The sequence below is a fragment of the Enhydra lutris genome, unplaced genomic scaffold (assembly GCF_002288905.1).
Source record: "Enhydra lutris kenyoni isolate GAN:26980312 unplaced genomic scaffold, ASM228890v2 scaffoldscaffold8, whole genome shotgun sequence".
NCBI classification, from domain to species: Eukaryota; Metazoa; Chordata; class Mammalia; order Carnivora; family Mustelidae; genus Enhydra; species Enhydra lutris.
This window is the reverse complement of record NW_019154092.1, coordinates 15,879,739-15,903,790: the sequence shown is the minus strand read 5'-3', so window position 1 is coordinate 15,903,790 and position 24,052 is coordinate 15,879,739. Positions and strand designations below refer to the sequence as shown.

The 24,052-nt window shown below is 37.8% G+C and overlaps 1 protein-coding gene across 1 annotated transcript in view; it reads right to left on the bottom strand.

Moving 5' to 3' along the window:
• The window catches only part of LOC111142572 (YES proto-oncogene 1, Src family tyrosine kinase), a 71,739-nt gene that overhangs the window by 10,904 nt on the left and 36,783 nt on the right, over positions 1–24,052 (bottom strand). The window contains exons 2-8 of the mRNA XM_022495848.1: positions 19,260–19,532; positions 16,012–16,111; positions 12,765–12,863; positions 11,404–11,507; positions 11,169–11,318; positions 9,338–9,493; positions 9,002–9,181 (exon numbers count right to left, since the gene is read on the bottom strand). Coding sequence (XP_022351556.1) covers positions 9,002–9,181; positions 9,338–9,493; positions 11,169–11,318; positions 11,404–11,507; positions 12,765–12,863; positions 16,012–16,111; positions 19,260–19,524 — 1,054 coding nt within the window. The 5' untranslated portion in view covers positions 19,525–19,532. The remainder of the gene's footprint in view (positions 1–9,001; positions 9,182–9,337; positions 9,494–11,168; positions 11,319–11,403; positions 11,508–12,764; positions 12,864–16,011; positions 16,112–19,259; positions 19,533–24,052) is intronic.

The following is a 24,052-nucleotide window of genomic DNA, read 5'->3' as shown; positions in this document are numbered from 1 at the left end:
ATCAGTTTAAGACTTGACTAATTTTTCTCAATTTATTCCAGCCTATGTGATCTCTTCCTCATCCCTTTTCTTAATGAATGTTAAACACCTGGAAATTCATTATGCTTGGGCCTATAGCTTATTTGCTTATAGTGAGCTATTATTTACTTTGATACTGAAAATTAACTCATCAGAAGGTTAGGTCTTTTCTCTGCAAATTCAGTATAAGTTTTTTCGGTGCTTTAGTTCTTTGATACCTTATAATAAGTAGGAGAGTGTCCTATAAATTAGAAGTATTCAATACATTTTGGTTGTTAATAATTTATAGAATAGTCTGTTTATAAACATTTCATAGGATATAATGATCATGACAGATATGGATATTAATGAGTGGCTTCTAACACTTAAGTATAATATGAAGGGAATATGATTGATGGCCTGGTTGAGAGACAGGGAAATCAAATTCCAGATGAAGGAATCTGAACAGATTCATGGAAACCAGAAGAAGGAAGAAGACCTATATAGCAAGGAAAGTAGGTTTATCTGGGAGCACATGACAGTGAATTTGAATGGATTACTGAGGATCAACTGCTAAGTACCTGAAATAAAATGGGAAATTACGGAGTTTTAAAACCAGAAGGGTCATTTATGATCTTGCATTCTTTTATTTATTTATTTATTTATTTATTTAATTTATTTTTAATTTTATTTTTTATAAACATATATTTTTATCCCCAGGGGTACAGGTCTGTGAATCGCCAGGTTTACACACTTCACAGCACTCATCATAGCACATACCCTCCCCAATGTCCATAATCCCATCCCCCCAACCCCCCTCCCCCCATTAACCCTCAGTTTGTTTTGTGAGATTAAGAGTCACTTATGGTTTGTCTCCCTCCCAATCCCATCTTCTTTCATTTACTCTTCTCCTACCCCCTTAACCCCCCCATGTTGCATCTCCTCTCCCTCATATCAGGGAGATCATATGATAGTTGTCTTTCTCCGATTGACTGATTTCGCTAAGCATGGTACCCTCTAGTTCCATCCACGTCGTCGCAAATGGCAAGATTTCATTTCTTTGGATGGCTGCATAGTATTCCATTGTGTATATATACCACATCTTCTTTATCCATTCGTCTGTTGATGGACATCTAGGTTCTTTCCATACTTTGGCTATTGTAGACATTGCTGCTATAAACATTCGGGTGCACGTGCCCCTTCGGATCACTACGTTTGTATCTTTAGGGTAAATACCCAGCAGTGCAATTGCTGGGTCATAGGGTAGTTCTATTTTCAACATTTTGAGGAACCTCCATGCTGTTTTCCAGAGTGGTTGCACCAGCTTGCATTCCCACCAACAGTGTAGGAGGGTTCCCCTTTCTCCGCATCCTCGCCAGCATCTGTCATTTCCTGACTTGTTAATTTTAGCCATTCTGACTGGTGTGAGGTGGTATCTCATTGTGGTTTTGATTTGTATTTCCCTGATGCCGAGTGATATGGGGCACTTTTTCATGTGTCTGTTGGCCATCTGGATGTCTTCTTTGCAGAAATGTCTGTTCATGTCTTCTGCCCATTTCTTGATTGGATTATTTGTTCTTTGGGTGTTGAGTTTGCTAAGTTCTTTATAGATTTTGGACACTAGCCCTTTATCTGATATGTCATTTGCAAATATCTTCTCCCATTCTGTCAGTTGTCTTTTGATTTTGTTAACTGTTTCCTTTGCTTTGCAAAAGCTTTTGACCTTGATAAAATCCCAATAGTTCATTTTTGCTCTTGCTTCCCTTGCCTTTGGCGATGTTCCTAGGAAGATGTTACTGTGGCTGAGGTCGAAGAGGTTGCTGCCTGTGTTCTCCTCAAGGATTTTTTTTTTTTTTAAAGATTTTTTATTTATTTATTTGACAGAGAGAGATCACAAGCAGGCAGAGAGGCAGGCAGAGAGAGAGAGGAGGAAGCAGGTTCTCTGCTGAGCAGAGAGCCCGATGCGGGGCTCGATCCCAGGACCCTGAGATCATGACCTGAGCCGAAGGCAGCGGCTTAACCCGCTGAGCCACCCAGGCGCCCCCTCCTCAAGAATTTTGATGGATTCCTTTCTCACATTGAGATCCTTCATCCATTTTGAGTCTATTTTCGTGTGTGGTGTAAGGAAATGATCCAATTTCATTTTTCTGCATGTGGCTGTCCAATTTTCCCAACACCATTTGTTGAAGAGGCTGTCTTTTTTCCATTGGATATTCTTTCCTGCTTTGTCGAAGATTAGTTGACCATAGAGTTGAGGGTCTATTTCTGGGCTCTCTATTCTGTTCCATTGATCTATGTGTCTGTTTTTGTGCCAGTACCATGCTGTCTTGATGATGACAGCTTTGTAATAGAGCTTGAAGTCTGGAATTGTGATGCCACCAACTTTGGCTTTCTTTTTCAATATTGCTTTGGCTATTCGAGGTCTTTTCTGGTTCCATATAAATTTTAGGATTATTTGTTCCATTTCTTTGAAAAAAATGGATGGTACTTTGATAGGAATTGCATTAAATGTGTAGATTGCTTTAGGTAGCATAGACATTTTCACAATATTTATTCTTCCAATCCAGGAGCATGGAACATTTTTCCATTTCTTTGTGTCTTCCTCAATTTCTTTCATGAGTACTTTATAGTTTTCTGTGTATAGATTCTTAGTCTCTTTGGTTAGATTTATTCCTAGGTATCTTATAGTTTTGGGTGCAATTGTAAATGGGATTGACTCCTTAATTTCTCTTTCTTCTGTCTTGTTGTTGGTGTATAGAAATGCAGCTGATTTCTGTGCATTGATTTTATATCCTGACACTTTACTGAATTCCTGTACAAGTTCTAGCAGTTTTGGAGTGGAGTCTTTTGGGTTTTCCACATATAGTATCATATCATCTGCGAAGAGTGATAGTTTGACTTCTTCTTTGCCAATTTGGATGCCTTTAATTTCCTTTTGTTGTCTGATTGCTGAGGCTAGGACTTCTAGTACTATGTTGAATAGCAGTGGTGATAACGGACATCCCTGCCGTGTTCCTGACCTTAGCGGAAAAGCTTTCAGTTTTTCTCCATTGAGAATGATATTTGCGGTGGGTTTTTCATAGATGGCTTTGATAATATTGAGGTATGTGCCCTCTATCCCTACACTTTGAAGAGTTTTGATCAGGAAGGGATGCTGTACTTTGTCGAATGTTTTTTCAGCATCTATGGAGAATATCATATGGTTCTTATTCTTTCTTTTACTAATGTGTTGTATCACATTGATTGATTTGCGGATGTTGAACCAACCTTGCAGCCCTGGAATAAATCCCACTTGGTCGTGGTGAATAATCCTTTTAATGTACTGTTGAATCCTATTGGCTAGTATTTTGGCGAGAATTTTTGCATCTGTGTTCATCAAGGATATTGGTCTGTAGTTCTCTTTTTTGATGGGATCCTTGTCTGGTTTTGGGATCAAGGTGATGCTGGCCTCATAAAATGAGTTTGGAAGTTTTCCTTCCATTTCTATTTTGTGGAACAGTTTCAGGAGAATGGGAATTATTTCTTCTTTAAATGTTTGGTAGAATTCCCCCGGGAAGCCATCTGGCCCTGGGCTTTTGTTTGTTTGGAGATTTTTGATGACTGTTTCAATCTCCTTACTGGTTATGGGTCTGTTCAGGCTTTCTATTTCTTCCTGGTTCAGTTGTGGTAGTTTATATGTCTCTAGGAATGCATCCATTTCTTCCAGATTGTCAAATTTGTTGGCGTAGAGTTGCTCATAGTATGTTCTTATAATTGTCTGTATTTCTTTGGTGTTAGTTGTGATCTCTCCTCTTTCATTCATGATTTTATTTATTTGGGTCCTTTCTCTTTTCTTTTTGATAAGTCTGGCCAGGGGTTTATCGATCTTATTAATTCTTTCAAAGAACCAGCTCCTAGTTTCGTTGATTTGTTCTATTGTTTTTTTGGTTTCTATTTCATTGATTTCTGCTCTGATCTTTATGATTTCTCTTCTCCTGCTGGGTTTAGGGTTTCTTTCTTGTTCTTTCTCTAGCTCTTTTAGGTGTAGGGTTAGGTTGTGTACCTGAGACCTTTCTTGTTTCTTGAGAAAGGCTTGTACCGCTATATATTTTCCTCTCAGGACTGCCTTTGTTGTGTCCCACAGATTTTGAACCGTTGTGTTTTCATTATCATTTGTTTCCATGAATTTTTTCAACTCTTCTTTAATTTCCTGGTTGACCCATTCATTCTTTAGAAGGATGCTGTTTAGTCTCCATGTAATTGGGTTCTTTCCAAATTTCCTCTTGTGACTGAGTTCTAGCTTCAGAGCATTGCGGTCTGAAAATATGCAGGGAATGATTCCAATCTTTTGATAACGGTTGAGACCTGATTTAGGACCGAGAATATGATCTATTCTGGAGAATGTTCCATGTGCACTAAAGAAGAATGTGTATTCTGTTGCTTTGGGATGTAATGTTCTGAATATATCTGTGATGTCCATCTGGTCCAGTGTGTCATTTAAGGCCTTGATTTCCTTGTTGATCTTTTGCTTGGATGATCTGTCCATTTCAGTGAGGGGAGTGTTAAAGTCCCCTACGATTACTGTATTATTGTCGATGTGTTTCTTTGATTTTGTTATTAATTGGTTTATATAGTTGGCTGCTCCCACATTAGGGGCATAGATATTTAAAATTGTTAGATCTTCTTGTTGGACAGTTCCTTTGAGTATGATATAGTGTCCTTCCTCATCTCTTATTATAGTCTTTGGCTTAAAATCTAATTGATCTGATATAAGGATTGCCACTCCTGCTTTCTTCTGATGTCCATTAGCATGGTAAATTCTTTTCCACCCCCTCACTTTAAATCTGGAGGTGTCTTCAGGTTTAAGATGAGTTTCTTGTAGGCAACATATAGATGGGTTTTGTTTTTTTATCCATTCTGATACCCTGTGTCTTTTGATTGGGGCATTTAGCCCATTAACATTCAGGGTAAGTATTGAGAGATATGAATTTAGTGCCATTGTATTGCCTGTAAGGTGACTGTTATTGTATATTGTCTCTGTTTCTTTCTGATCTACTACTTTTAGGGTCTCTCTTTGCTTAGAGGACCCCTTTCAATATTTCCTGTAGAGCTGGTTTGGTGTTTGCAAATTCTTTCAGTTTTTGTTTGTCCTGGAAGCTTTTAATCTCTCCTTCTATTTTCAATGATAGCCTAGCTGGATATACTATTCTTGGCTGCATGTTTTTCTTGTTTAGTACTCTGAATATATCATGCCAGCTCTTTCTGGCCTGCCAGGTCTCTGTGGATAAGTCTGCTGCCAATCTAATATTTTTACCATTGTATGTTACAGACTTCTTTTCCCGGGCTGCTTTCAGGATCTTCTCTTTGTCACTAAGACTTGTAAATTTGACTATTAGGTGACGGGGTGTGGACCTATTCTTATTGATTTTGAGGGGGGTTCTCTGAACCTCCTGGATTTTGATGCTTGTTCCCTTTGCCATATTGGGGAAATTCTCTCTAATAATTCTCTCCAATATACCTTCTGCTCCCCTCTCTGTTTCCTCTTCTTCTGGAATCCCAATTATTCTAATGTTGTTTCGTCTTATGGTGTCACTTATTTCTCAAATTCTCCCCTCATGGTCCAGTAGCTGTTTGTCCCTCTTTTGCTCAGCTTCTTTATTCTCTGTCATTTGGTCTTCTATATCACTAATTCTTTCTTCTGCCTCATTTATCCTAGCAGTGAGAGCCTCCATTTTTGATTGCACCTCATTAATAGCTTTTTTGATTTCAACTTGGTTAGATTTTAGTTATTTCTCCAGAAAGGGCTTTTATCTCTCCGGAGAGGGTTTCTCTAATATCTTCCATGCCTTTTTCGAGCCCGGCTAGAACCTTGAGAATCGTCATTCTGAACTCTAGGTCTGACATATTACCAATGTCTGTATTGATTAGGTCCCTAGCCTATGGTACTGCCTCTTGTTCTTTTTTTTGTGGTGAATTTTTTCGCCTTGTCATTTTATCCAGATAAGAGTATATGAAGGAGCAAGTGAAATACTAAAAGGGTGGCAACAACCCCAGGAAAATATGCTTTAGTCAAATCAGAAGAGATCCCAAATCGTGAGGGGGGAGAAAGGGGATAAAAAGAGGTTCAGTAAGAAGAAAAAAAAAAAAAAAGAAAGAAAAAAGAAAAAAAAAAAAGAAACAATTAAAAAAAGAAAACCAATAAAGAAAAAATATAAAAAGGAAAAAAAGAATATATATATTAGATAAACTAGTTAAAAAACGTTTAAAAAGGAAAGGGTAAAAGTTAAAAAAATTTAGCAGAAGAAGAAAAATAAATTGAAAAAGAAAAAAAATTAAATTAACTGCAAGGCTAAAGAATCATGGGGAGAAAGCCATGAGTTCCGTGCTTTGCTTTCTCCTCCTTTGGAATTCCGCTGCTCTCCTTGGTATTGGAACTGCACTCCTTGGTAGGTGAACTTGGTCCTGGCTGGGCTTCTTGTTGATCTTCTGGGGGAGGGGCCTGTTGTAGTGATTCTCAAGTGTCTTTGCCCCGGGCGGAGTTGCACCGCCCTTACCAGGGGCCGGGCTGAGTAATCCGCTCAGGTTTGCTTTCGGGAGCTTTTGTTCCCTGAGCGCTTTCCGTAGAGTTCCGGAGGGCGGGAATGAAGATGGCGGCCTCCCGGTCTCCGGCCCCGAGGAGCCGAGAGCCCGGGGCCCCACTCCTCAGTGCGCCCTCAGAGAACAGCGCCGATTTACTCCCGTCACCCTGCCTCCGGCCACGCTCCGAGCTGACCAAGCCTGCGACCGGTTCAAGGTAACCCCGAGCTTAGAGCTCACTCCTCGGCTCTGTCTCTGTAGCCGGCTTCCCTGTTCTAATACCCGTAAGCTCTGCGACACTCAGACACCCCCGATCCTTCTGTGACCCTGCGGGACCTGAGGCCACGCTGACCCTGCGTGGGCTTCACCCCGGTTAAGCCTCTGGAGCTATGTCCCTCAGCGGAACAGACTTTTAAAAGTCCCGATTTTGTGCTCCGTTGCTCCGCCGCTTGCCGGGAGCCGGCCCCTCCCCCCGCGGTCTATCTTCCCGTCGCTTTGGATTCACTTCTCCGCCCGTCCTACCTTTCAGAAAGTGGTTGATTTTCTGTTTCTAGAGTTGCTGTTCTTCTTCTCTTCGATCTCCCGTTGGATTTGTAGGTGTTTGCAATCTTTAGATAAGCTATCTAGCTGATCTCCCGCTACCTGAAGTAGTCTCAGCCTGCTACTTCTCCGCCATCTTGATTCCTCCTCCATGATCTTGCATTCTGAATCTCCCAACTAAAAATAACCCTAACCCAGCAATCTGACAACATATCTATTATGTTCCCCGAATTAAATAATTCTTGAAATCAATATACAAAGCTAAATGGACCATTAGCTTTTACCTCCATTATATTCTTATGCTATTAATATCTTGATTTAAACTTCCTCCTTGTCCCTTTCTTCCCCTCCTTATATAGTTCAACCAGTGCACTCTGGAAGGGATTATTTTGCAGTTGTTTGCAGTGAAGAGTCCTTCCAAAAAGTGGCATGTACCTTGGGGCTTTAGATATGTTTTGGACATCAATTAACAGGCTACCTCAATTCTTTTTTTTTTTTTTTAAGATTTTATTCATTTATTTGACAGAGAGATAGAGAGCACAAGCAGGCAGAGTGGCAGGCAGAGGGAAAGGGAGAGGCAGGCTCTCCACGGAGCAGGGAGTCCGACGTGGGGTTTGATCCCAGGACTCCGGAATCATGACCTGAGCTGAAGGCAGCTGCTTAACGACTGAGCCACCCAGGTGCCCGGGCTACCTCAATTCTTATTTTTTGGCTTTTCTATTCCTTTGGGAGGTTTCCTATAGCAAATATGTAGCTTGTAGTTGGCCCTGTCACCACTAGATGGAACTACATTGTTGGCCAAAATGGGACTACTGGAGAGGGATGACATAATCAGTAGCTTTAATTATGGAGTGACTCATTAAGAGTTGGGGTAGGGGCACCTGGGTGGCTCAGTTGTTGAGCATCTGCCTCTGGCTCAGGTCATGATCCCAGGGTCCTGGGATCGAGCTCCACATAGGGCTCCCTGCTCAGCCTGCTTCTCCCTCTCCCTCTCCCACTCCCACTGCTTGTGTTCCCTCTCTGTGTCTCTCTCCGTCAAATAAATAAATAAAATCTTTAAAAAAAAAACAAGAGTTGGGGGTAGAGGGATGCCTGGGTGGCTCAGTGTTAGGCGTCTACCTTTAGTTCTGGTCATGGTCCCTGCTCTGCTCTGCGGGGCGACATGTTCTGCGGGGCTCCCTGCTTGAGGGGAAGCCTGCTTCTCCCTCACCCACTCCCCCTGCTTGTGTTCCCTCTCTCACTGTGTCTCTCTGTCAAATAAATAAAATTTTAAGATAAATAAATAAAAATAAAAAGAATTGGGTAGGAGAGATAAAATTCAAGAGGGCAAAAGCAGGACTATCAACATACTTAGTGCTTACTGGTTCCTCTTCTAATGTATCACCTATCCAGGGCCTAACCAATTCTGTTACTAAAGATCTTACCTTAGGGTCTGGAGTTTGAGAGAATGGAGAAATTTTAGTGAAAGGTAGTGGAAAAAAGTTTCTAGGAACTCTGACTATGAAGATTGTGTTAAAATAAGATTTCCTTAACTTGACCTGATTTCTTTGTTTTAGGAATAAAGATGTAAGCTTCTTTCTAATTGTGTTATTTTAATTTGTAGAAATACTTTTTCACTTACCTAGCTATTTCATTTCCTTTAGTCAAATGGAATAAAAACCCACTTACTTTCAACATAAATTGAGATGGCCTAATTTTCCTTTTAAACTTTGAACTATCCTCTGGAATAACTGGAACTAATCACTATTACATTACACAAAATGTCAGATTTTCTCTTCTCAACATCTACATAAAAATCTTAAGTTAGGGAACACTACACAATAAAAAATTTGTATGCATAAAAATAGAAATGAAGACTTAAAAAAATTTATCAACATCAATACCCTAAAAGAAACTAATATACACGTACCTTTTGACATGAACTCAGTGACAATGTAAATTGGCTCTTCGGAAACAACAGCATATAGTGGAACAAGTTTATCATGTCTTAATTTTTTCATTATCTGAGCCTCTTGAAGAAAAGCTTCTGGCATCATTGTACCTGGCTTTAGTGTTTTGATTGCTACTTTTGTGGTTCCATTCCATGTCCCTAGAAAAACACAGTCCACTATTTTAATCTATAATATTAGGAGATTTTTTAAGCCAAACCTTAATGAGCAGCAGTTACCTTAAATATTTCAACATAAGTTATGGTGTTTTAATCTATGGCTAAAGAAATGACAAAAAAACAGTTCAGGATTCTTACCCATCCATACTTCACCAAAACATCCTTGTCCTAATTTAACCTCTAGTCGCAAAGATTCTCGAGGAATTTCCCAAGCATCTTTTGCTAGACCTTGAGTCTGGGGTTTCACAGTAGGACACACGGTTGTTAACTTATGGCATAAACCATCAGCATGTTCTAGATAAATAAAAAAACTATACTATAAAACAAATTAATTACAAAAATTAAGGTACATAGAGTATATTAATGTTTTTAAAAGTTTAAATTGAAGAAAACAAAAACAAAAACATGATGTCTCTTTTACTCTAAAAGCACAAATACCAAAAAGGTAGCTGTATGCATGTAAGAAGCAAAACATACAAGAAGTGAAACATTCTTTGTTAAATACATTTTTGAAGTTATAATTTACTGAACACTTATGTCTCAGCTATTGTGCTAACTCAGTACTTTACAAATATCTCATATAAGTAAGTCTTGAAAAACTTAAGTGACTTTCTTAATGTCACCCAGTAAGTAAGTGACGGAGATGGGATTCAAAACCATAGTTCTGGCTGCCCCCAAAGTTCTCTTTTTGATCACTGGGTTTTATTTCTTCCCAAAGAGAATGCTAGCATTAACTGTTACTCCTAATAACCATTAACGTAAGAAGCATATCAAAAATCAAGGAGAAAACTTCTTCATTTAAGAGACTGGTTTTCAAATAAGGGAGACACAAAAACAGGAAATCCCAAATTCACAAAGGCTTGACTTGTGAATCCTTATACTCTTTCTTATTATAAATAAGACATGTTCCCTCCCATGTTCAACAAGTAACCACACAAATCAAATTCTAAAAAGTACAATTACAACTGATGCCACTGCTTGGTAACATGTTTGATAAATGTCAAGACTGGTGGTTGACTTGATAGACTGTACCTGTCACTGAAGAAGAGACTGCCATTGCAATCCCCTCCCCTAGTATTAATAATTTAAAAACTTTCGGGGTACCTATGTGGTTCAGAGGGTTAAAGCCTCTGCCTTCGACTCAGGTCATGATCCCAGGGTCCTGGAATCGAGCCCCACAATGGGCTCTCTGCTCAGCAGGAAGCCTGCTTCCCCCTCTCTCTCTGCCTGCCTCTCTGCCTACCTCTCTGCCTACTTGTGATCTCTGTCAAATAAATAAATAAAATCTTTAAAAAACAAAAAAAACCCCAAACAAAAAAACCCCCAATGTTTAAAAGTAATAATAATAGTAATAATTTTAAAACTTTTTGGATACATTCATGTATCAAATTGGCAATGCAAAATTTTGAGACAGAAGAATCTAATACTGAATACCTTTCAAAGGTCCTTGAAAGACTAGAAGAATGTCTACAGTTGCAATGGGTTAATTTTTCAGGAAAAGAACAATGCACCTTTAGATTAAATTTCATTGGATTTATACTCTAGGAAGTTTTATGTGGTCCATTCCATGCAGAAGAAGGTAACCCAAAAGGACATCTGATAGAGCTTTTTATATTAAGTATTTAGTTTTACCCACTTAATAAATGTCCCTAAAAAATACGTGCTTTTGTGCTTTTTTATTATTGTCAAAATCTATCTTGATACTTAGCCACTATGAAACTCCAACGTAAACATTATGTCAGTAAGATATAAGGAATCAAATAATGGTAGTCAGATTTTAGCATGTCTAAGAACCTCAGGTAATAAGTACTACCTGCTCCTCCTTTTAAACCTAGAATACAACAGATTGTTTTGAACACACTCTTGTGGGTAAAGTACCAAACTAAACCTTAAAGAGACATGAAGACAGAGATTCTGTCCTCATAAAACATATCAAGAAATAATTTCCACCTGTGAAATATTCACATACCTGTGTAGTGTTTTACCAACTTCTGCAGAGTATCAAATTGTGCTCTGGTTGTGATATAGTATCCGCCGTTGTCAAGTTTCCTAATTTTATAGTGTTTCACATTGTCACCTCTTACCTCATCCCAATCACGGATAGAGAGAGAATAAGCACCTAGTGGGGGAAATAAATACTTTTTTGTATCTTTCTCAAAATACTGTCCAAGAAAATTTTTGTACTTCTATTACATTATAATTACCTTTAGTAGTTTCACTCTCTCTTACTAAGAAAATACCTCGTTGATTCCCAGGATTCAGAAGTAATCTTTCGGCGTCTTTTCTGCCCATTTTGCCAAAATACCATCTGGAAAAAATAGTGCTCTGAGTTAGAAATGTGAAAGGTTCAGAAAGGTTATAAATAAGGATCAGTAAGAATGGAGTGGCAGGATGACAACAAAGAGCTACACAGCTTAAAAACACAGCAAAACACAATAAAGGGTCTTTATTAAATAGAATTATTACAAATATTATTGTCAGAATATACTGTGCTAATATTTCCATGTATTGACTACTCAACCAGTCTCTTCAATTCTACCTGCAAGTTACATGATCAGTACATGGAGAAGGAAAGGCAATAGTAACAGAGAAGCTCCCAGTCACTGACAGATGGAGATATTAAAACTGTAGCAGGAAGAACAGAAGTGGGTCTCTGGTAACAGTGTGATCATCTGTATTTGGTAAGGTACAAGTGAACTATATTTATATTATTAGCAACTCTGCATTAGCATGGCTTTGATTTAATACAGATTTGTGAATAAAAATGAATATCTGCTATGAAGAAGCTCACAGTATAAAACAGGAAGTAATAAGTGTCAAGCAAAACAGAGTTATGGAGACAAATTACTTAACATAAAAGCAACAAACACTGATAGAGCATCTACTGTGTGCAAGGCACTGTTCAATATTGTGATATGAAGACAAAGTAATATTTATGAATCCCAGATAGCCTTGGTTTGACCTAAAAAAATATATCACTGAAGGTGAATTTTTATTTTTTAGAAGTTGTGAGAATAGCACACAGAACTCTTATATGCCCTCCACACAGATTTCTCAACTGTTAAAATTTTACTTCGTTATATTCTTTTCCTGTGTGCATACTTTTTTTCTGAACTGATTGAAAGTAAGTTGCAAACATTCTGAAATATTATTCCTAAATACTTTAGTGTGTTTCCTAAAGACAAGGATCCTCTCCTACATAACCAAAGAGCAAGCACCTAAATCAAGAGATCAACACTGATACAATACTATCAACTGAAGGTAAATTTTTGAAACGAGTCTGCAGAATATAAAAAGGGTTAATGTAATTTTTGAAAGTGAAAATATAAAGGATACAGACCAGGCAAAACAGTATTATTATTGCACATTCATTTATGATCCTACTGTAAGCAAATACTATGGCATTAATTATTAATTTTCAAGTAACATCTCCTAATAACATGATATATTAGCTGTATTAAGACTGGTATGTAATTGTATGTGTGTAAAATTGTGGCTAAGTAGAATGTGCATTAAAACATTTTTAAAACCAAAGTAATTAATAAAATATGAAGTAGTGCCATACTCTTCTGCCTGAATGGAATCTGCAGGGGCTACATAATTGCTAGGGATATAGCCATTCTTTCCTGTAGCAATAGATCTTGCTTCCCACCAGTCTCCTTCCCTGCAACACATAAAACAACAATTACCACAAAGTAGACAACTGCTCGAAACACAATTTATGGCAGTGTTGCCTTTTATCTATGTAGAAAAGAGGTTTAACTTCCATTTGTTTAATGCATTCATTTGATCAAAAATCAACTCAAAAGAGTAATATTTAAAAATAGGTTAGTTGAATTAGGGAATAAGGCTAAGCAAAAGCACAAAAGCATACATATTTCTGCTCCAAACAAAGAAACAAAAAGGTTTAATTTTAGTTACAAGATTGCTCTTTTACATACCTATCTTCTTCAACCTAAAACAATAAACTATACTAACTAGAACAATTTGGGAGGTAAATCTTTCAAATTACTCAGTTTCAACTGGATTTTTTTTTTTAAAGTTTTACTGACATAATTTGCATATCATAAAATTCCCACTTTAAGATGTACAATTTAATGGGTTTTATTAATATATTCATACAGTTGTACAACCATTACCACAATCAATTTTAGAACATTTCATCATCCCCCTACCAAGAAACCCTGTACCCATTAACAGTCACTCTCCACTACTCCACCCACCTCCCCCTGACATTGCCTAACACCACATCAGCTTTCTGTTCCTATGGATATGACTATTGTGGGCATTTCATATAAATGGAATCAGACAGTAATCTGGTGTGGTCTTTTGGAAGGTTTCTTTCACTGAGCATAATTTTTTCATAGTTCACCTATGTTGCAGTATGTTATCAGTAGTTCATTCTTTTTTACTGTCAAATGCTTTTAACCATATATAAAATGATAATGCTCCTTTTTAGCCATTTTAGGAAAAGTATCAGGATGCCCTAGAACTCCTGTAGCAAAATATTTTCAACAGACAAGAATAAAAAATTTAACTCCTAGAATAAAGTATATTTATAAAAATGTTATCCATAAATATTCAAATAAGACTAAAATCAATTCAGAACATGAAAATTATGTATAGTTTGCAATACATAAGTCTGGACTTTTCCAAAATTAATGTGAAAGAAGCAAATATTATCAGTCTCTAATGAGGAAGATATATATGGGTTCTGCCACTAAAAATTAAATGCATGTTTTGTTTTGCCAGAGAAAAGTACTGAGAGTATCTTATCTAAATTGACATTTTATAAATGATCGAGGGGAATTTGTTCTCTAGAAAATGAGATGAAAAATCCTTTGGCAATTCAAATATTTATACTCATACACTTGGTTTGTAGATTCCTAGTATACATTAAGCACTTTCAGATATACAAACTGAAAACTGCATTTGTGCTAACCATTCAGGATTCATTCAAACATTTATTGACAACCCTTTAAGTAACAGACTTTATGAGACAGTGTGCTAGAAACAGAAACAGAGGTAAAAAGACAGTCTGTAACCTCAAGAAACTCAGCATAGAGCAGAATTTCTCAGCCTCACCCTTACTGATTCTTTGGGCTAGATGACTGTTGTTGGGGGCTGTCCTGTGCACTATAGGAGGTTCAGCAATATCCCTGGCCTCCACCCACCAGAAAGCAGTGGAGGCACCCTGCCTCCAGACATTGCTAAATGTCTCCTAGGCATCTTTCCCTTGGTTGAGAACCACTGGTCTGAAGGAATGACAAGCACACAATAAATTATAATTAGAAGTAGTGATGGCAGCTATGATTGAGGTTTGCACGGGGTGCTACATCAACATGTAAGACAGACACCTAATCCAGTGGGAGAAGGGGTGTGACCAGGAAGGAGAGGAAGAATGTCAAGAAAGGCCTCCTTGAGAAATACATAGGAATATACATTTTGAAGGATGAACAGGATTGGCCAGATTAAAGAAAAAAAAAAAAAGCTGAGACAGGAAGTCATGTTCCAGAAAAAAGACACTGTACGTGTCAAGGCATGGGAAGGTGAGAAACCCCAGTGTATTCATAAAATTACAAGCAACTCAGTACAGCTGGGCAGTTAAATGAGGAAGGGGAAGCAGCTGGATGACTGATGTCTACCATTGTTATCGCTTTTCTTTTATCTTGACAGCAACTGGTAACTACTGAAAAAGGCTTTTAAAGTAGAGAGACATGATCATATTTTATATTCTGGAACAATAATGGATAGTAAATGGGAGCAAGAATGTTAGGAAATATGACTGGAAGTAAAGAGACCATAACATACAGGATCTATTTTCTCTAACAAGTACTAAATTTTCAATTCAAACACTGAATTTGTAGTGGGCCACTAAATGGCTTTTATTACTGAGCGGTCCAGTAAAAGTCTAAGAGTCATCTCAAACTAAAAGTCTTAGACAAGGGGCGCCTGGGTGGCTCAGTGGGTGGCTCAGCCTCTTCATGATCTCAGGGTCCTGGGATCGAGCCCTGCATCGGGCTGTCTACTCGCAGAGAGCCTGCTTCCCCCTCTCTCTCCCTGCCTGCCTCTCTGCCCACTTCTGGTCTCTGCCTGTCAAATAAATAAATAAAATCTTAAAAAAAAAAAAAAAGTAGACAAAAACTCTAAGGGTCACCTAAGGAAAAAGCAACTTAGTGTGGTCAGATTGGGACTGCAGGGGCTCCTTACTTGGCCTTTTCCCTTTTTTGTTAAGAGAAAGAATGAAGATCCTTAAGTTATCTTATATTCAAATAGGAACAAAGAATCTCTTTATAAAGATTTTTTTTTAAAGTGATGTACCTACTTGCATATATTCCCTCAATCTTCACTTTTTTTTTTTTTTTAATATTTTATTTGTTTATTTGACAGAGAGCTAGAGAGAGAGCACAAGTAAGCAGAGTGGCAGGGAGAGGGGGAGAGAGAGAAGCAGGCTCTCTGCTGAGCAGGGAGCCCAATGCGGGGCTCGATCCCAGGACCCTGGAATCATGACCCGAGCCGAAGGCAGCTACTTAACCAACTGAGCCACCCGGGCGCCCCTCAATCTTCACTTTTAAATCTCTACCGTTTTTGAAAGAACCACACACTACAGCACAATTTGTAGAAGTCCTAACTCTGGCTACAAAAGGAGTTATTATGCCATGTATCTAAGGAAACCAAATGCATCATCCAACCCAGTGGGCAGAGACCCATGCTTCACCACTCTCATCTTTAATATCAACCAGCTAAATGGTTTCAGCATGAAGACTAGGTTTCTGTCAGTATTTCTCCCTCAAAATATTCCCAACACTTACGTGTTGTTAATTATTTGAAACCGTTCACCTTTCTTGAATGAAAGGTCTTCTGTAGTTCTAGCTTCATAATCATATAAGGCCACAAATATAGTAACACCACCTATTGGAGGAAAAAAAAACACAAGGTAAATTATATATATTAACAGAAGGGGGAAAAAATGTCAGCAAAAGAGCTTAAGCATAATTTTCTTTCTAGTCTCCAAAATCTACTTCTGAATGGAGACTTGGGCAGCTGGAGTTTAAGCTAATAAGAAGCTCTCTGAAGACCTTCCATGAAACTGCTGCATGCTACAAATTCTAAAATTCTATATACCCTCAGAAACAAATTGAAGTTTGATTCATAGTAGCAGTATCTCTGACTTGGAATCACAGTTCAAGTTCAATTCAATTCTTTCACAGAAAAAGTATTAACAAGTACTACAAACTGGCACTAATCATCTCAATTACTTATAAACAATGGGTGAACATTTCCATCCTTAAAACTGATCTGTAGCAATATATAGGGATTTAGCTAAATTAGTTATTATAAAAAAATACTCAAAAATGTTTTATTTTTCTTAAAAATTAAATGATATGGTTGATATGAATCATAAGTTCCAAAAATAATTATCATACATAGAATTATACACAGATGCTTAACAGAACAGGACACCAAACAACTAAACTATTACCTGCAAACAAAGGAATAGAATGGATTATTTACTATTCTTCCCTGAGTTTCAGTCATGTATTAACTGCCTATTTAACATTGCTACTTGAATGTCTAAGCAAATGGCACTACTATCTACTCAGGTACTCAAGCCAAGTCCCTTTACTAGCACTGTTATTCTACCTCTAAAATACCTCTTTGTCTACTTTCTTTTCCATTTCCACGGTTGCCACCCTAATCCAAATCCTTATTACCCCTGACTGAGTCTGCTGAGAAGTAGTCTCCTAACCCACTTCTGTACCTGCTTCCCTATATCCATTCTCCACACAGCTAGTTGCCAGAGTAAGGTTTTTTAAAAAAAGGAAATTCAATTATGCAAATCCTTTATTAAAAACTCTTCAATTGGGGCACCTGGGTGGGTCAGTTGTTAAGCGTCTGCCTTTGACTCAGGTCATGGTCCCAGGATCCTGGGATGGAGTCTCACATCAGGCTTCCTGCTCTGCAAGAAACCCACTTCCCCCTCCCCCACTCCCCCTACTTGTGTTCCCTCTCTTGCTGTGTCTCTCTGTCAAATAAATAAATGTAATCTTTAAAATGAAAAAACAACAACAAAAAAACCTTCTTCAATTGCTTCTTCTTGTCTTTGAATAAAACCCAAACTTCTTACCGGAGTATATGAGGTCCTGAGTAATCCTGACTCTTTTTTTTTTTAATTAATTAATTTATTTGTTTGTTTATTTATTTATTTATTTGACAGAGATCACAAGTAGGCAGAGAGGCAGGCAGAGAGAGAGAGAGAAGGAGGAGGTAGCAGGCTCCCTGCTGAGCAGAGAGCCCGATATGGGGCTCGATCCCAGGACCCTGGGATCATGACCTGAGCTGAAGGCAGAGGCCTTAACCCACTGAGCCACCCAGGCACCCATAATCCTGACTCTTTAATCTCATATTATACATTTCTACCCTCTGGTGTCCTCACTAGTCCTCAAAACCGCCAGGTTCATCTGTACCTCCTAAACTCTGCATTTGTTGTTCTCTCTCCCCAGAAAGCTTTCTTCCCAGGTCTGCCCAGATTTAGGTCTGTCTCATCAATCAAACTTCAGCTTTAAATGATTTCTCTTCAAGACAGCTTTCCTTGATCTTCTAAAGGGCTTTCACCAATCACTCTGGTCAGTTCCTTCAGAGCAGTTAAGAACCATTAATCATCCTGTTTGTTTATTCACTAATTATTGTCCAACTTTTGTTATAACATAAATTCCATTAAGACAAAAACCTTGTTTCTCTTGCTTACAATTCTCTATAAGCAGCACACAGAGACTCCATATGTGTTAACAGACGTATACCATGAAGGGACTTTTCACATAAATAAACTGTTTAGGTAAGTAAGTATGTCCTTAAGTATCAAAGTTTACTTGGATCATTTTGGATTACTGTCTTTCCCAAACATATAATCCTGAAAATAACTTAAACTTGGCTGATCATTGAGGACACTATCGTGGCCATCTATTACTGAGATAGTTAGAGTTAAGGGGTTAGAATTAAGACTGTAATCGGCCTTTTGATGTCCACAACTCCTCAAATGAACAGTCTCATAGAATTCACTTAAGGCATTCCTCTAGCACTATTACTGGTCTGGAGGTAAGCAAACTGAAAGGACAAATTTATAGCCCAAGCCTATAGAATAGATTCCTTTTTTGCCCCCTCTGGTTGATAGTAAGGACATGTGTTGCTCAGTTTGATGCTTGCAGCTGTTTTGCCAAGACTAAGATTAAAGCTGATACTCTAAAGGCTACCAAAAAGAGATCAAGGACTGGAGTCCTTGATGACATCAAGAAACTACTGCTGTATCAAGGAATCCTAGAGCTCACCCTACCTTTTTAAAGCCAGTTATGCTTTGTTACTCAAGGAAAAAGTATCCTGATCTGGAAACCCCACAAAAGAACTCTTTCTAAAGTTTCTAACTACTTTTTTAGAGCATTTATGACTCCATGAAAAGTTGTCAGCTGTTACTTCTTGTTCTCTGAAAGGCGATCATAATGTGATAAATGGAGTTCTGGCACAGGACATTAAACCTGGGCTCCCCTGCTTCTTATCTGTGACTCTGAAAAAAAAGCTTAACTCTGAGCTTCAGGACTTTCATTTTTTAAATCAGTGTCTGATAGAAAAACTGTATTATCATCACAACATTGCCATTTAATTAATATTAAGTAACTACTATAATACTTTAATATTGGATAGTACTTTATAAACCTGAAAACATTGGTAAGTTGTAACATTAACATTCTTGAGGGAGGGGTACATGTTTTTAATTTTTATATCCCCACTGCCTGCCACATAGTAACCACTCACTACTTGAAAAAAATCAATTAATGAAATAACTAATGGTATAACCAGTAGATAATCACCAGATTATCACCAAATTTTCAGAACAATATGATGTATAATTTAAGACTGTAATTTTTATGTTAGAAGCTTTAATTTTCACATAAACTTTTAAGTCCCCAAGTAAGTTATTTTTCTCACAGCAGGCAAAAACTGTATGCACTGCCTGCCTAAGGTCATGTTCTCAAGCTGACAACAGAACTGTCCATTTAGATCTCACCTGTTAAACCAGCAGGATATGAACTTGGCACCACTGAGAATGAAGAAGATGCTCCTCCAAAAGGTGTCACCCCTGAGGATCCTCCAAATGGTGTCATGGAAAGACTGCTAAAATTAACAGATGCTCCCTTTGTTGAAGATGATGGTGCCACTGCAGTGTGTTCTGCTCCATAATGGCTGACGCTGCCACTGACAGGTTCTGGAGTGTTTTCGGTTCTGTATTTAATGGTTGGACTTTTGTTCTCTTTACTTTTAATGCAGCCCATTATCAAATCTACAAGGAGACAGGCAAATATTTTGAGAAGTGGTAAATATAAAGTACACTTCAAAAAAACACAATTGAAAACGTCACTTTAAACAAGGAATTTTTCTCCTGCAAAAAAGGAACATTAATAAAATAAAGCAAACAAAAAACTAGACAGCTAAAAATGAAGTTTCTTCTCTTCATTTATCTTTATTACAATTCTGCTGAAGTATCATTCCAATCATGTCATTCTCTGGCTCAAACACCTTTAATGGTCCAATGACAACATGCCACAGTGTCCTGGGAAAGCCACTGGGTCTGACACCAGAGAGGCCTTTGTTTGAATCCTGGCTTCTTACTCAGTAGTAGAGTGATTTCGGATATGTTGCTCAACCTCTCTGCACTCCAGCTACTTGAAAAAGAGGGATAATAATAACACCTACTTCTACTTCATAAGGTTTTCTATGAGGATTAACTTAAACTTATCACAAGTTCTAGATAATATGTGGTACGTAGTAAGTACCAGCAAGTATCAGCTGTATTCTATACTAGCCCTCTGAATAGAAATATAATCTGAGTCACATATGTAATTCTCAGTGTTCTAGCAGCTACATTAAAAAAAAAAAAATAGATTAAATCGATTTTAATAATATATTTTATTTAACCTAGTACATCTAAAATACAATTATTTTAACATGTCATCAATATAAAAAAATTTAATGAGTTTTCTTGTACTAAACCTCAGAAATCTGTTGCATATTTTAAACTTGCAGTACATCTCAATTTGGATCAGGTACATTTCAAATACTCAATATCCATATGTGGCTAGCAGCTACCATATAAAGGAGCGGGTAGCTCTGTAACTTTTCCTTATCTACAGTCACACTCCCACTGCTTATCAAATTTGATCCCAATCTATCTTTCCAACTGTATCTCCTATTATTTCCTCACACTTATCTACATACACACACTTTCCTGTTTCCCTAATATATATGACCTGTGCTTTCCCAAGTTTGTGAGGATTTTACACCTAAAACTTTCTACCTGTTAAAGTTCTATCCAATCACTGAAGATCATTACAAATGCTACTTTTCCATTCAAGCCTTTCCCCATAATTGGCAAAATATCGCTTTCCTTAAAACCTCCAATGTACTTTCGGGGAGATTTTTATATGGGACTCTGTCACCTTATTCTGTTTGGTATCTTGTTTTTTGCTTATTGGCCTAATTCCTACCCTATCCCCAAATTACTGGCACTATAGTTCTTTTTTTTTTTTTAAGATTTTGTTTATTTGACAGACAGAGATCACAAGTAGGCAGAGAGGCGGGGTGGGGGGGTAGGGAAGCAGGCTCCCTGATGAGCAGAGAGCCCGATGTGGGGCTCGATTCCAGGACCCTGGGATCATGACCTGAGCCGAAGGCAGAGGCTTTTAACCCACTGAGCCACCCAGGTGCCCCTGGCACTATAGTTCTTAAAAATCAGGAGTTACTCATCTCTTACACACTGTCCAACTTACCAGTGTGACTCATATAATACCATTATTACAAAATACTCATATAATACCATTATTACAAAATCTGCATTATATTCACTTCCTGTGAGAGCACAAATTTTCATTAATTCACTTACTTTTAAAGATCATTCTCATTTTACAGCTTTTCTTTTTTTTTTTTATTAAGATTTTATGTATTCATCTGACAGGCAGAGAGGAAGGCAGAGAGACAGGGAGGAAGCAGGCTCCTTGCCGAGCAGAGAGCCCGATGTGGGGCTCGATCCCAGGACCCTGGGATCATGACCTGAGCCGAAGGCAGAGGCTTTAGCCCACTGAGCCACCCAGGTGCCCCCAGCTTTTCTTTTTTTATGTGGCATTCAAAAGGAAGTAGAGGAGTGGTAAGACAAATGCTTCATAAATTCTCAAAGACTGACCACTTACAACCTTGACTATGTAACATTTAAAATGTAGCTATACTGCAGTGATCAGACAAGAAATAAAGGGCATCCAAATTGGTAAGGAAGAAGTGAAACTGTCACTATTTGCAGATGACATGATACAATATATAGAAAGCTCTAAAGACTCCATCAAAAAACTATTAGAACTAATAAATGAATTCAATAAAGCTGCAGGATACAAATTTAATATACAGAAATCTGTTGCATTTCTACACACTAATAATGAAGTAGCATAAAGAAATTAAGAAAACAATCCCATTTACAATTACACTAAGAAACAAAAATAACTAGGAATAAATTGGCCCAAAGAGTTGTAAAAGACCTGTATGTACGCTGTAAACTATAAAACACTGAAGGCAATGCGAACAAATGGAAAGGCATACCATGCTCATGGATTAGAAGAATTAATATTGATAAAATGTCTGTAATACCCAAAGCAATCTACAGATTCAATGCAATCCCTATCAAAATACCAATAGCATTTTCCTGATATTTGTTGGATGGAACCACAAAAGACCTGAATAGCCAAAGCAATCTTGAGAAAGAACAACAAAGCTGAGGTATCATAATTCCAGATTTCAAGACTGGTTACCAAAGAGTTATTACAGTACTCAAAATAATATGTACCAGCACAAAAACAGACACACAGGTCAACAGAGTAGAATAGAGAGCCCAAAAATAAACCCATGCTTATAAGGTCTATTGATCTATGACAAAAGAATATACAATGGGGAAAGAAGAGTCTTTTTAATAAATGGTTTGGAGAAAACTGGACAGCTCCATGTGAAAGAATAAAACCGGTCCACTTATACAATACATAAAAATAAACTCAAAATGAAAAAAATCCCTCAAAATTGATTAAAAACCTAAATGTGAGACTGAAATCATAAAACCTTTAAAAGAAAAACAACGTAAGTGGCAATCTCTTTGACATTAGCTTTAGCAACATATTTTTAGATAAGTCTCCTGCAAGGGAAACAAAAGCAAACATAAACTACTGGGACTACACCAAAATAAAAAGCTTTTTGCACAGCAAAGGAAACCATCAACAAAACAAAAAGGCAACCCAGTGAATGAAAGAGGATATTTGCAAGTTATATATCTGGTAAGGGGTTATTATCCAAAATATATAAAGAACTTATATAACTCAACACCAAAGTAACAAATAATGGTGGTTGACAAATGGGCAGAATAGAATAGACATTTTCTCAAAGAAGATATACACATGAAAAGACAAAACACACATTAAAAGATGTTCAACATCGCTAGTCATCAGGGAAAGCCACATCAAAACCACAATGAGATATAACCTCCCAGTAGTCAGAATGATTAGTATCAGAAAGAAATAAAAAGTGTTGGTGAAGATGTAGACAAAAGAAACCTTTATGCACTGCTGGTGGTAATGAAAACTGGTGCAGACACTGTAGAAAACAGTACGGAGGTCCCTCTAAAACTTAAAAATACAACTACAATGTGATCTACTTTTTTCACCACGGGGTATGTATCCAAAGAAAACAAACACTAATTCAGAAAGCTTTATGCACCCCTATGTTTACTGCAACATTTTTTATAATAGCCAAGATATGGAAGCAACCTAAGTGTCCATTAATAGATAAATGGGGGTACTTGGTTGGCTCAGTGGGTTAAGCTTCTGTCTTCGGCTCAGGTCATGATCTCAGGGTCCTGGGATCAAGCCCTGCATCGGGCTCTCTGCTCAGTGGGGAGCCTGCCTCCCTCTCTCTACCTGCCTCTCTGCCTACTTGTGATCTCTGTCTGTCAAATGAATAAGTAAAATCTTAAAAAAAAAAAAAAAAAGATAAATGGATAGGGGTGCCTGGGTGGCTCAGTTGGTTGAGCATCTGACTCTTGATCTCAGGTCTTGATCTCAAGACCCATTGCTGGGCTTCATGCTGGGTGTGAAGCCTACTTAAAAAAATTTCTTTAAATAGATAAATGGATAAAGATGTGACAAAATATACAATGGAATATTACTCAGACACAAAAAAAGAATGAGATTTTGACATCTGCAACAACATGGATGTACCTAGAAGGTATTACGCTAAGTGAAATAAATTACCAATTCAATATCTATAACATACATGGCTATTCACATTCTCAATTTTTGTGATACTTTGTAACTTAGTTTTTGAGATTTGTCTAATTATCCAAATTGTTAAGTTTATATTAGCATAAAGTTATTCATAACATTTATTAATGTACTTTAGTACTACAGCCCTTAGGGATTTCTATTAAAAGTTCTCAATGGTCGGGCGCCTGGGTGGCTCAGTGGGTTAAGCCGCTGCCTTCGGCTCAGGTCATGATCTCAGGGTCCTGGGATCGAGGCCCACATCGGGCTCTCTGCTCAGCAGGGAGCCTGCTTCCCTCTCTCTCTCTCTGCCTGCCTCTCCGTCTACTTGTGATCTCTCTCTGTCAAATAAATAAATAAAATCTTAAAAAAAAAAAAAAAAGTTCTCAATGGTCAACAAGGACTTTACCCTCTAGCTATAAAAAACTCAAATGCTTCCCCACCCGCTATGACCTTAAAAGGGCTATTAGCTCATATCAACCTGATCAACTCTTTGCCCGGCTGTATAGTTTCA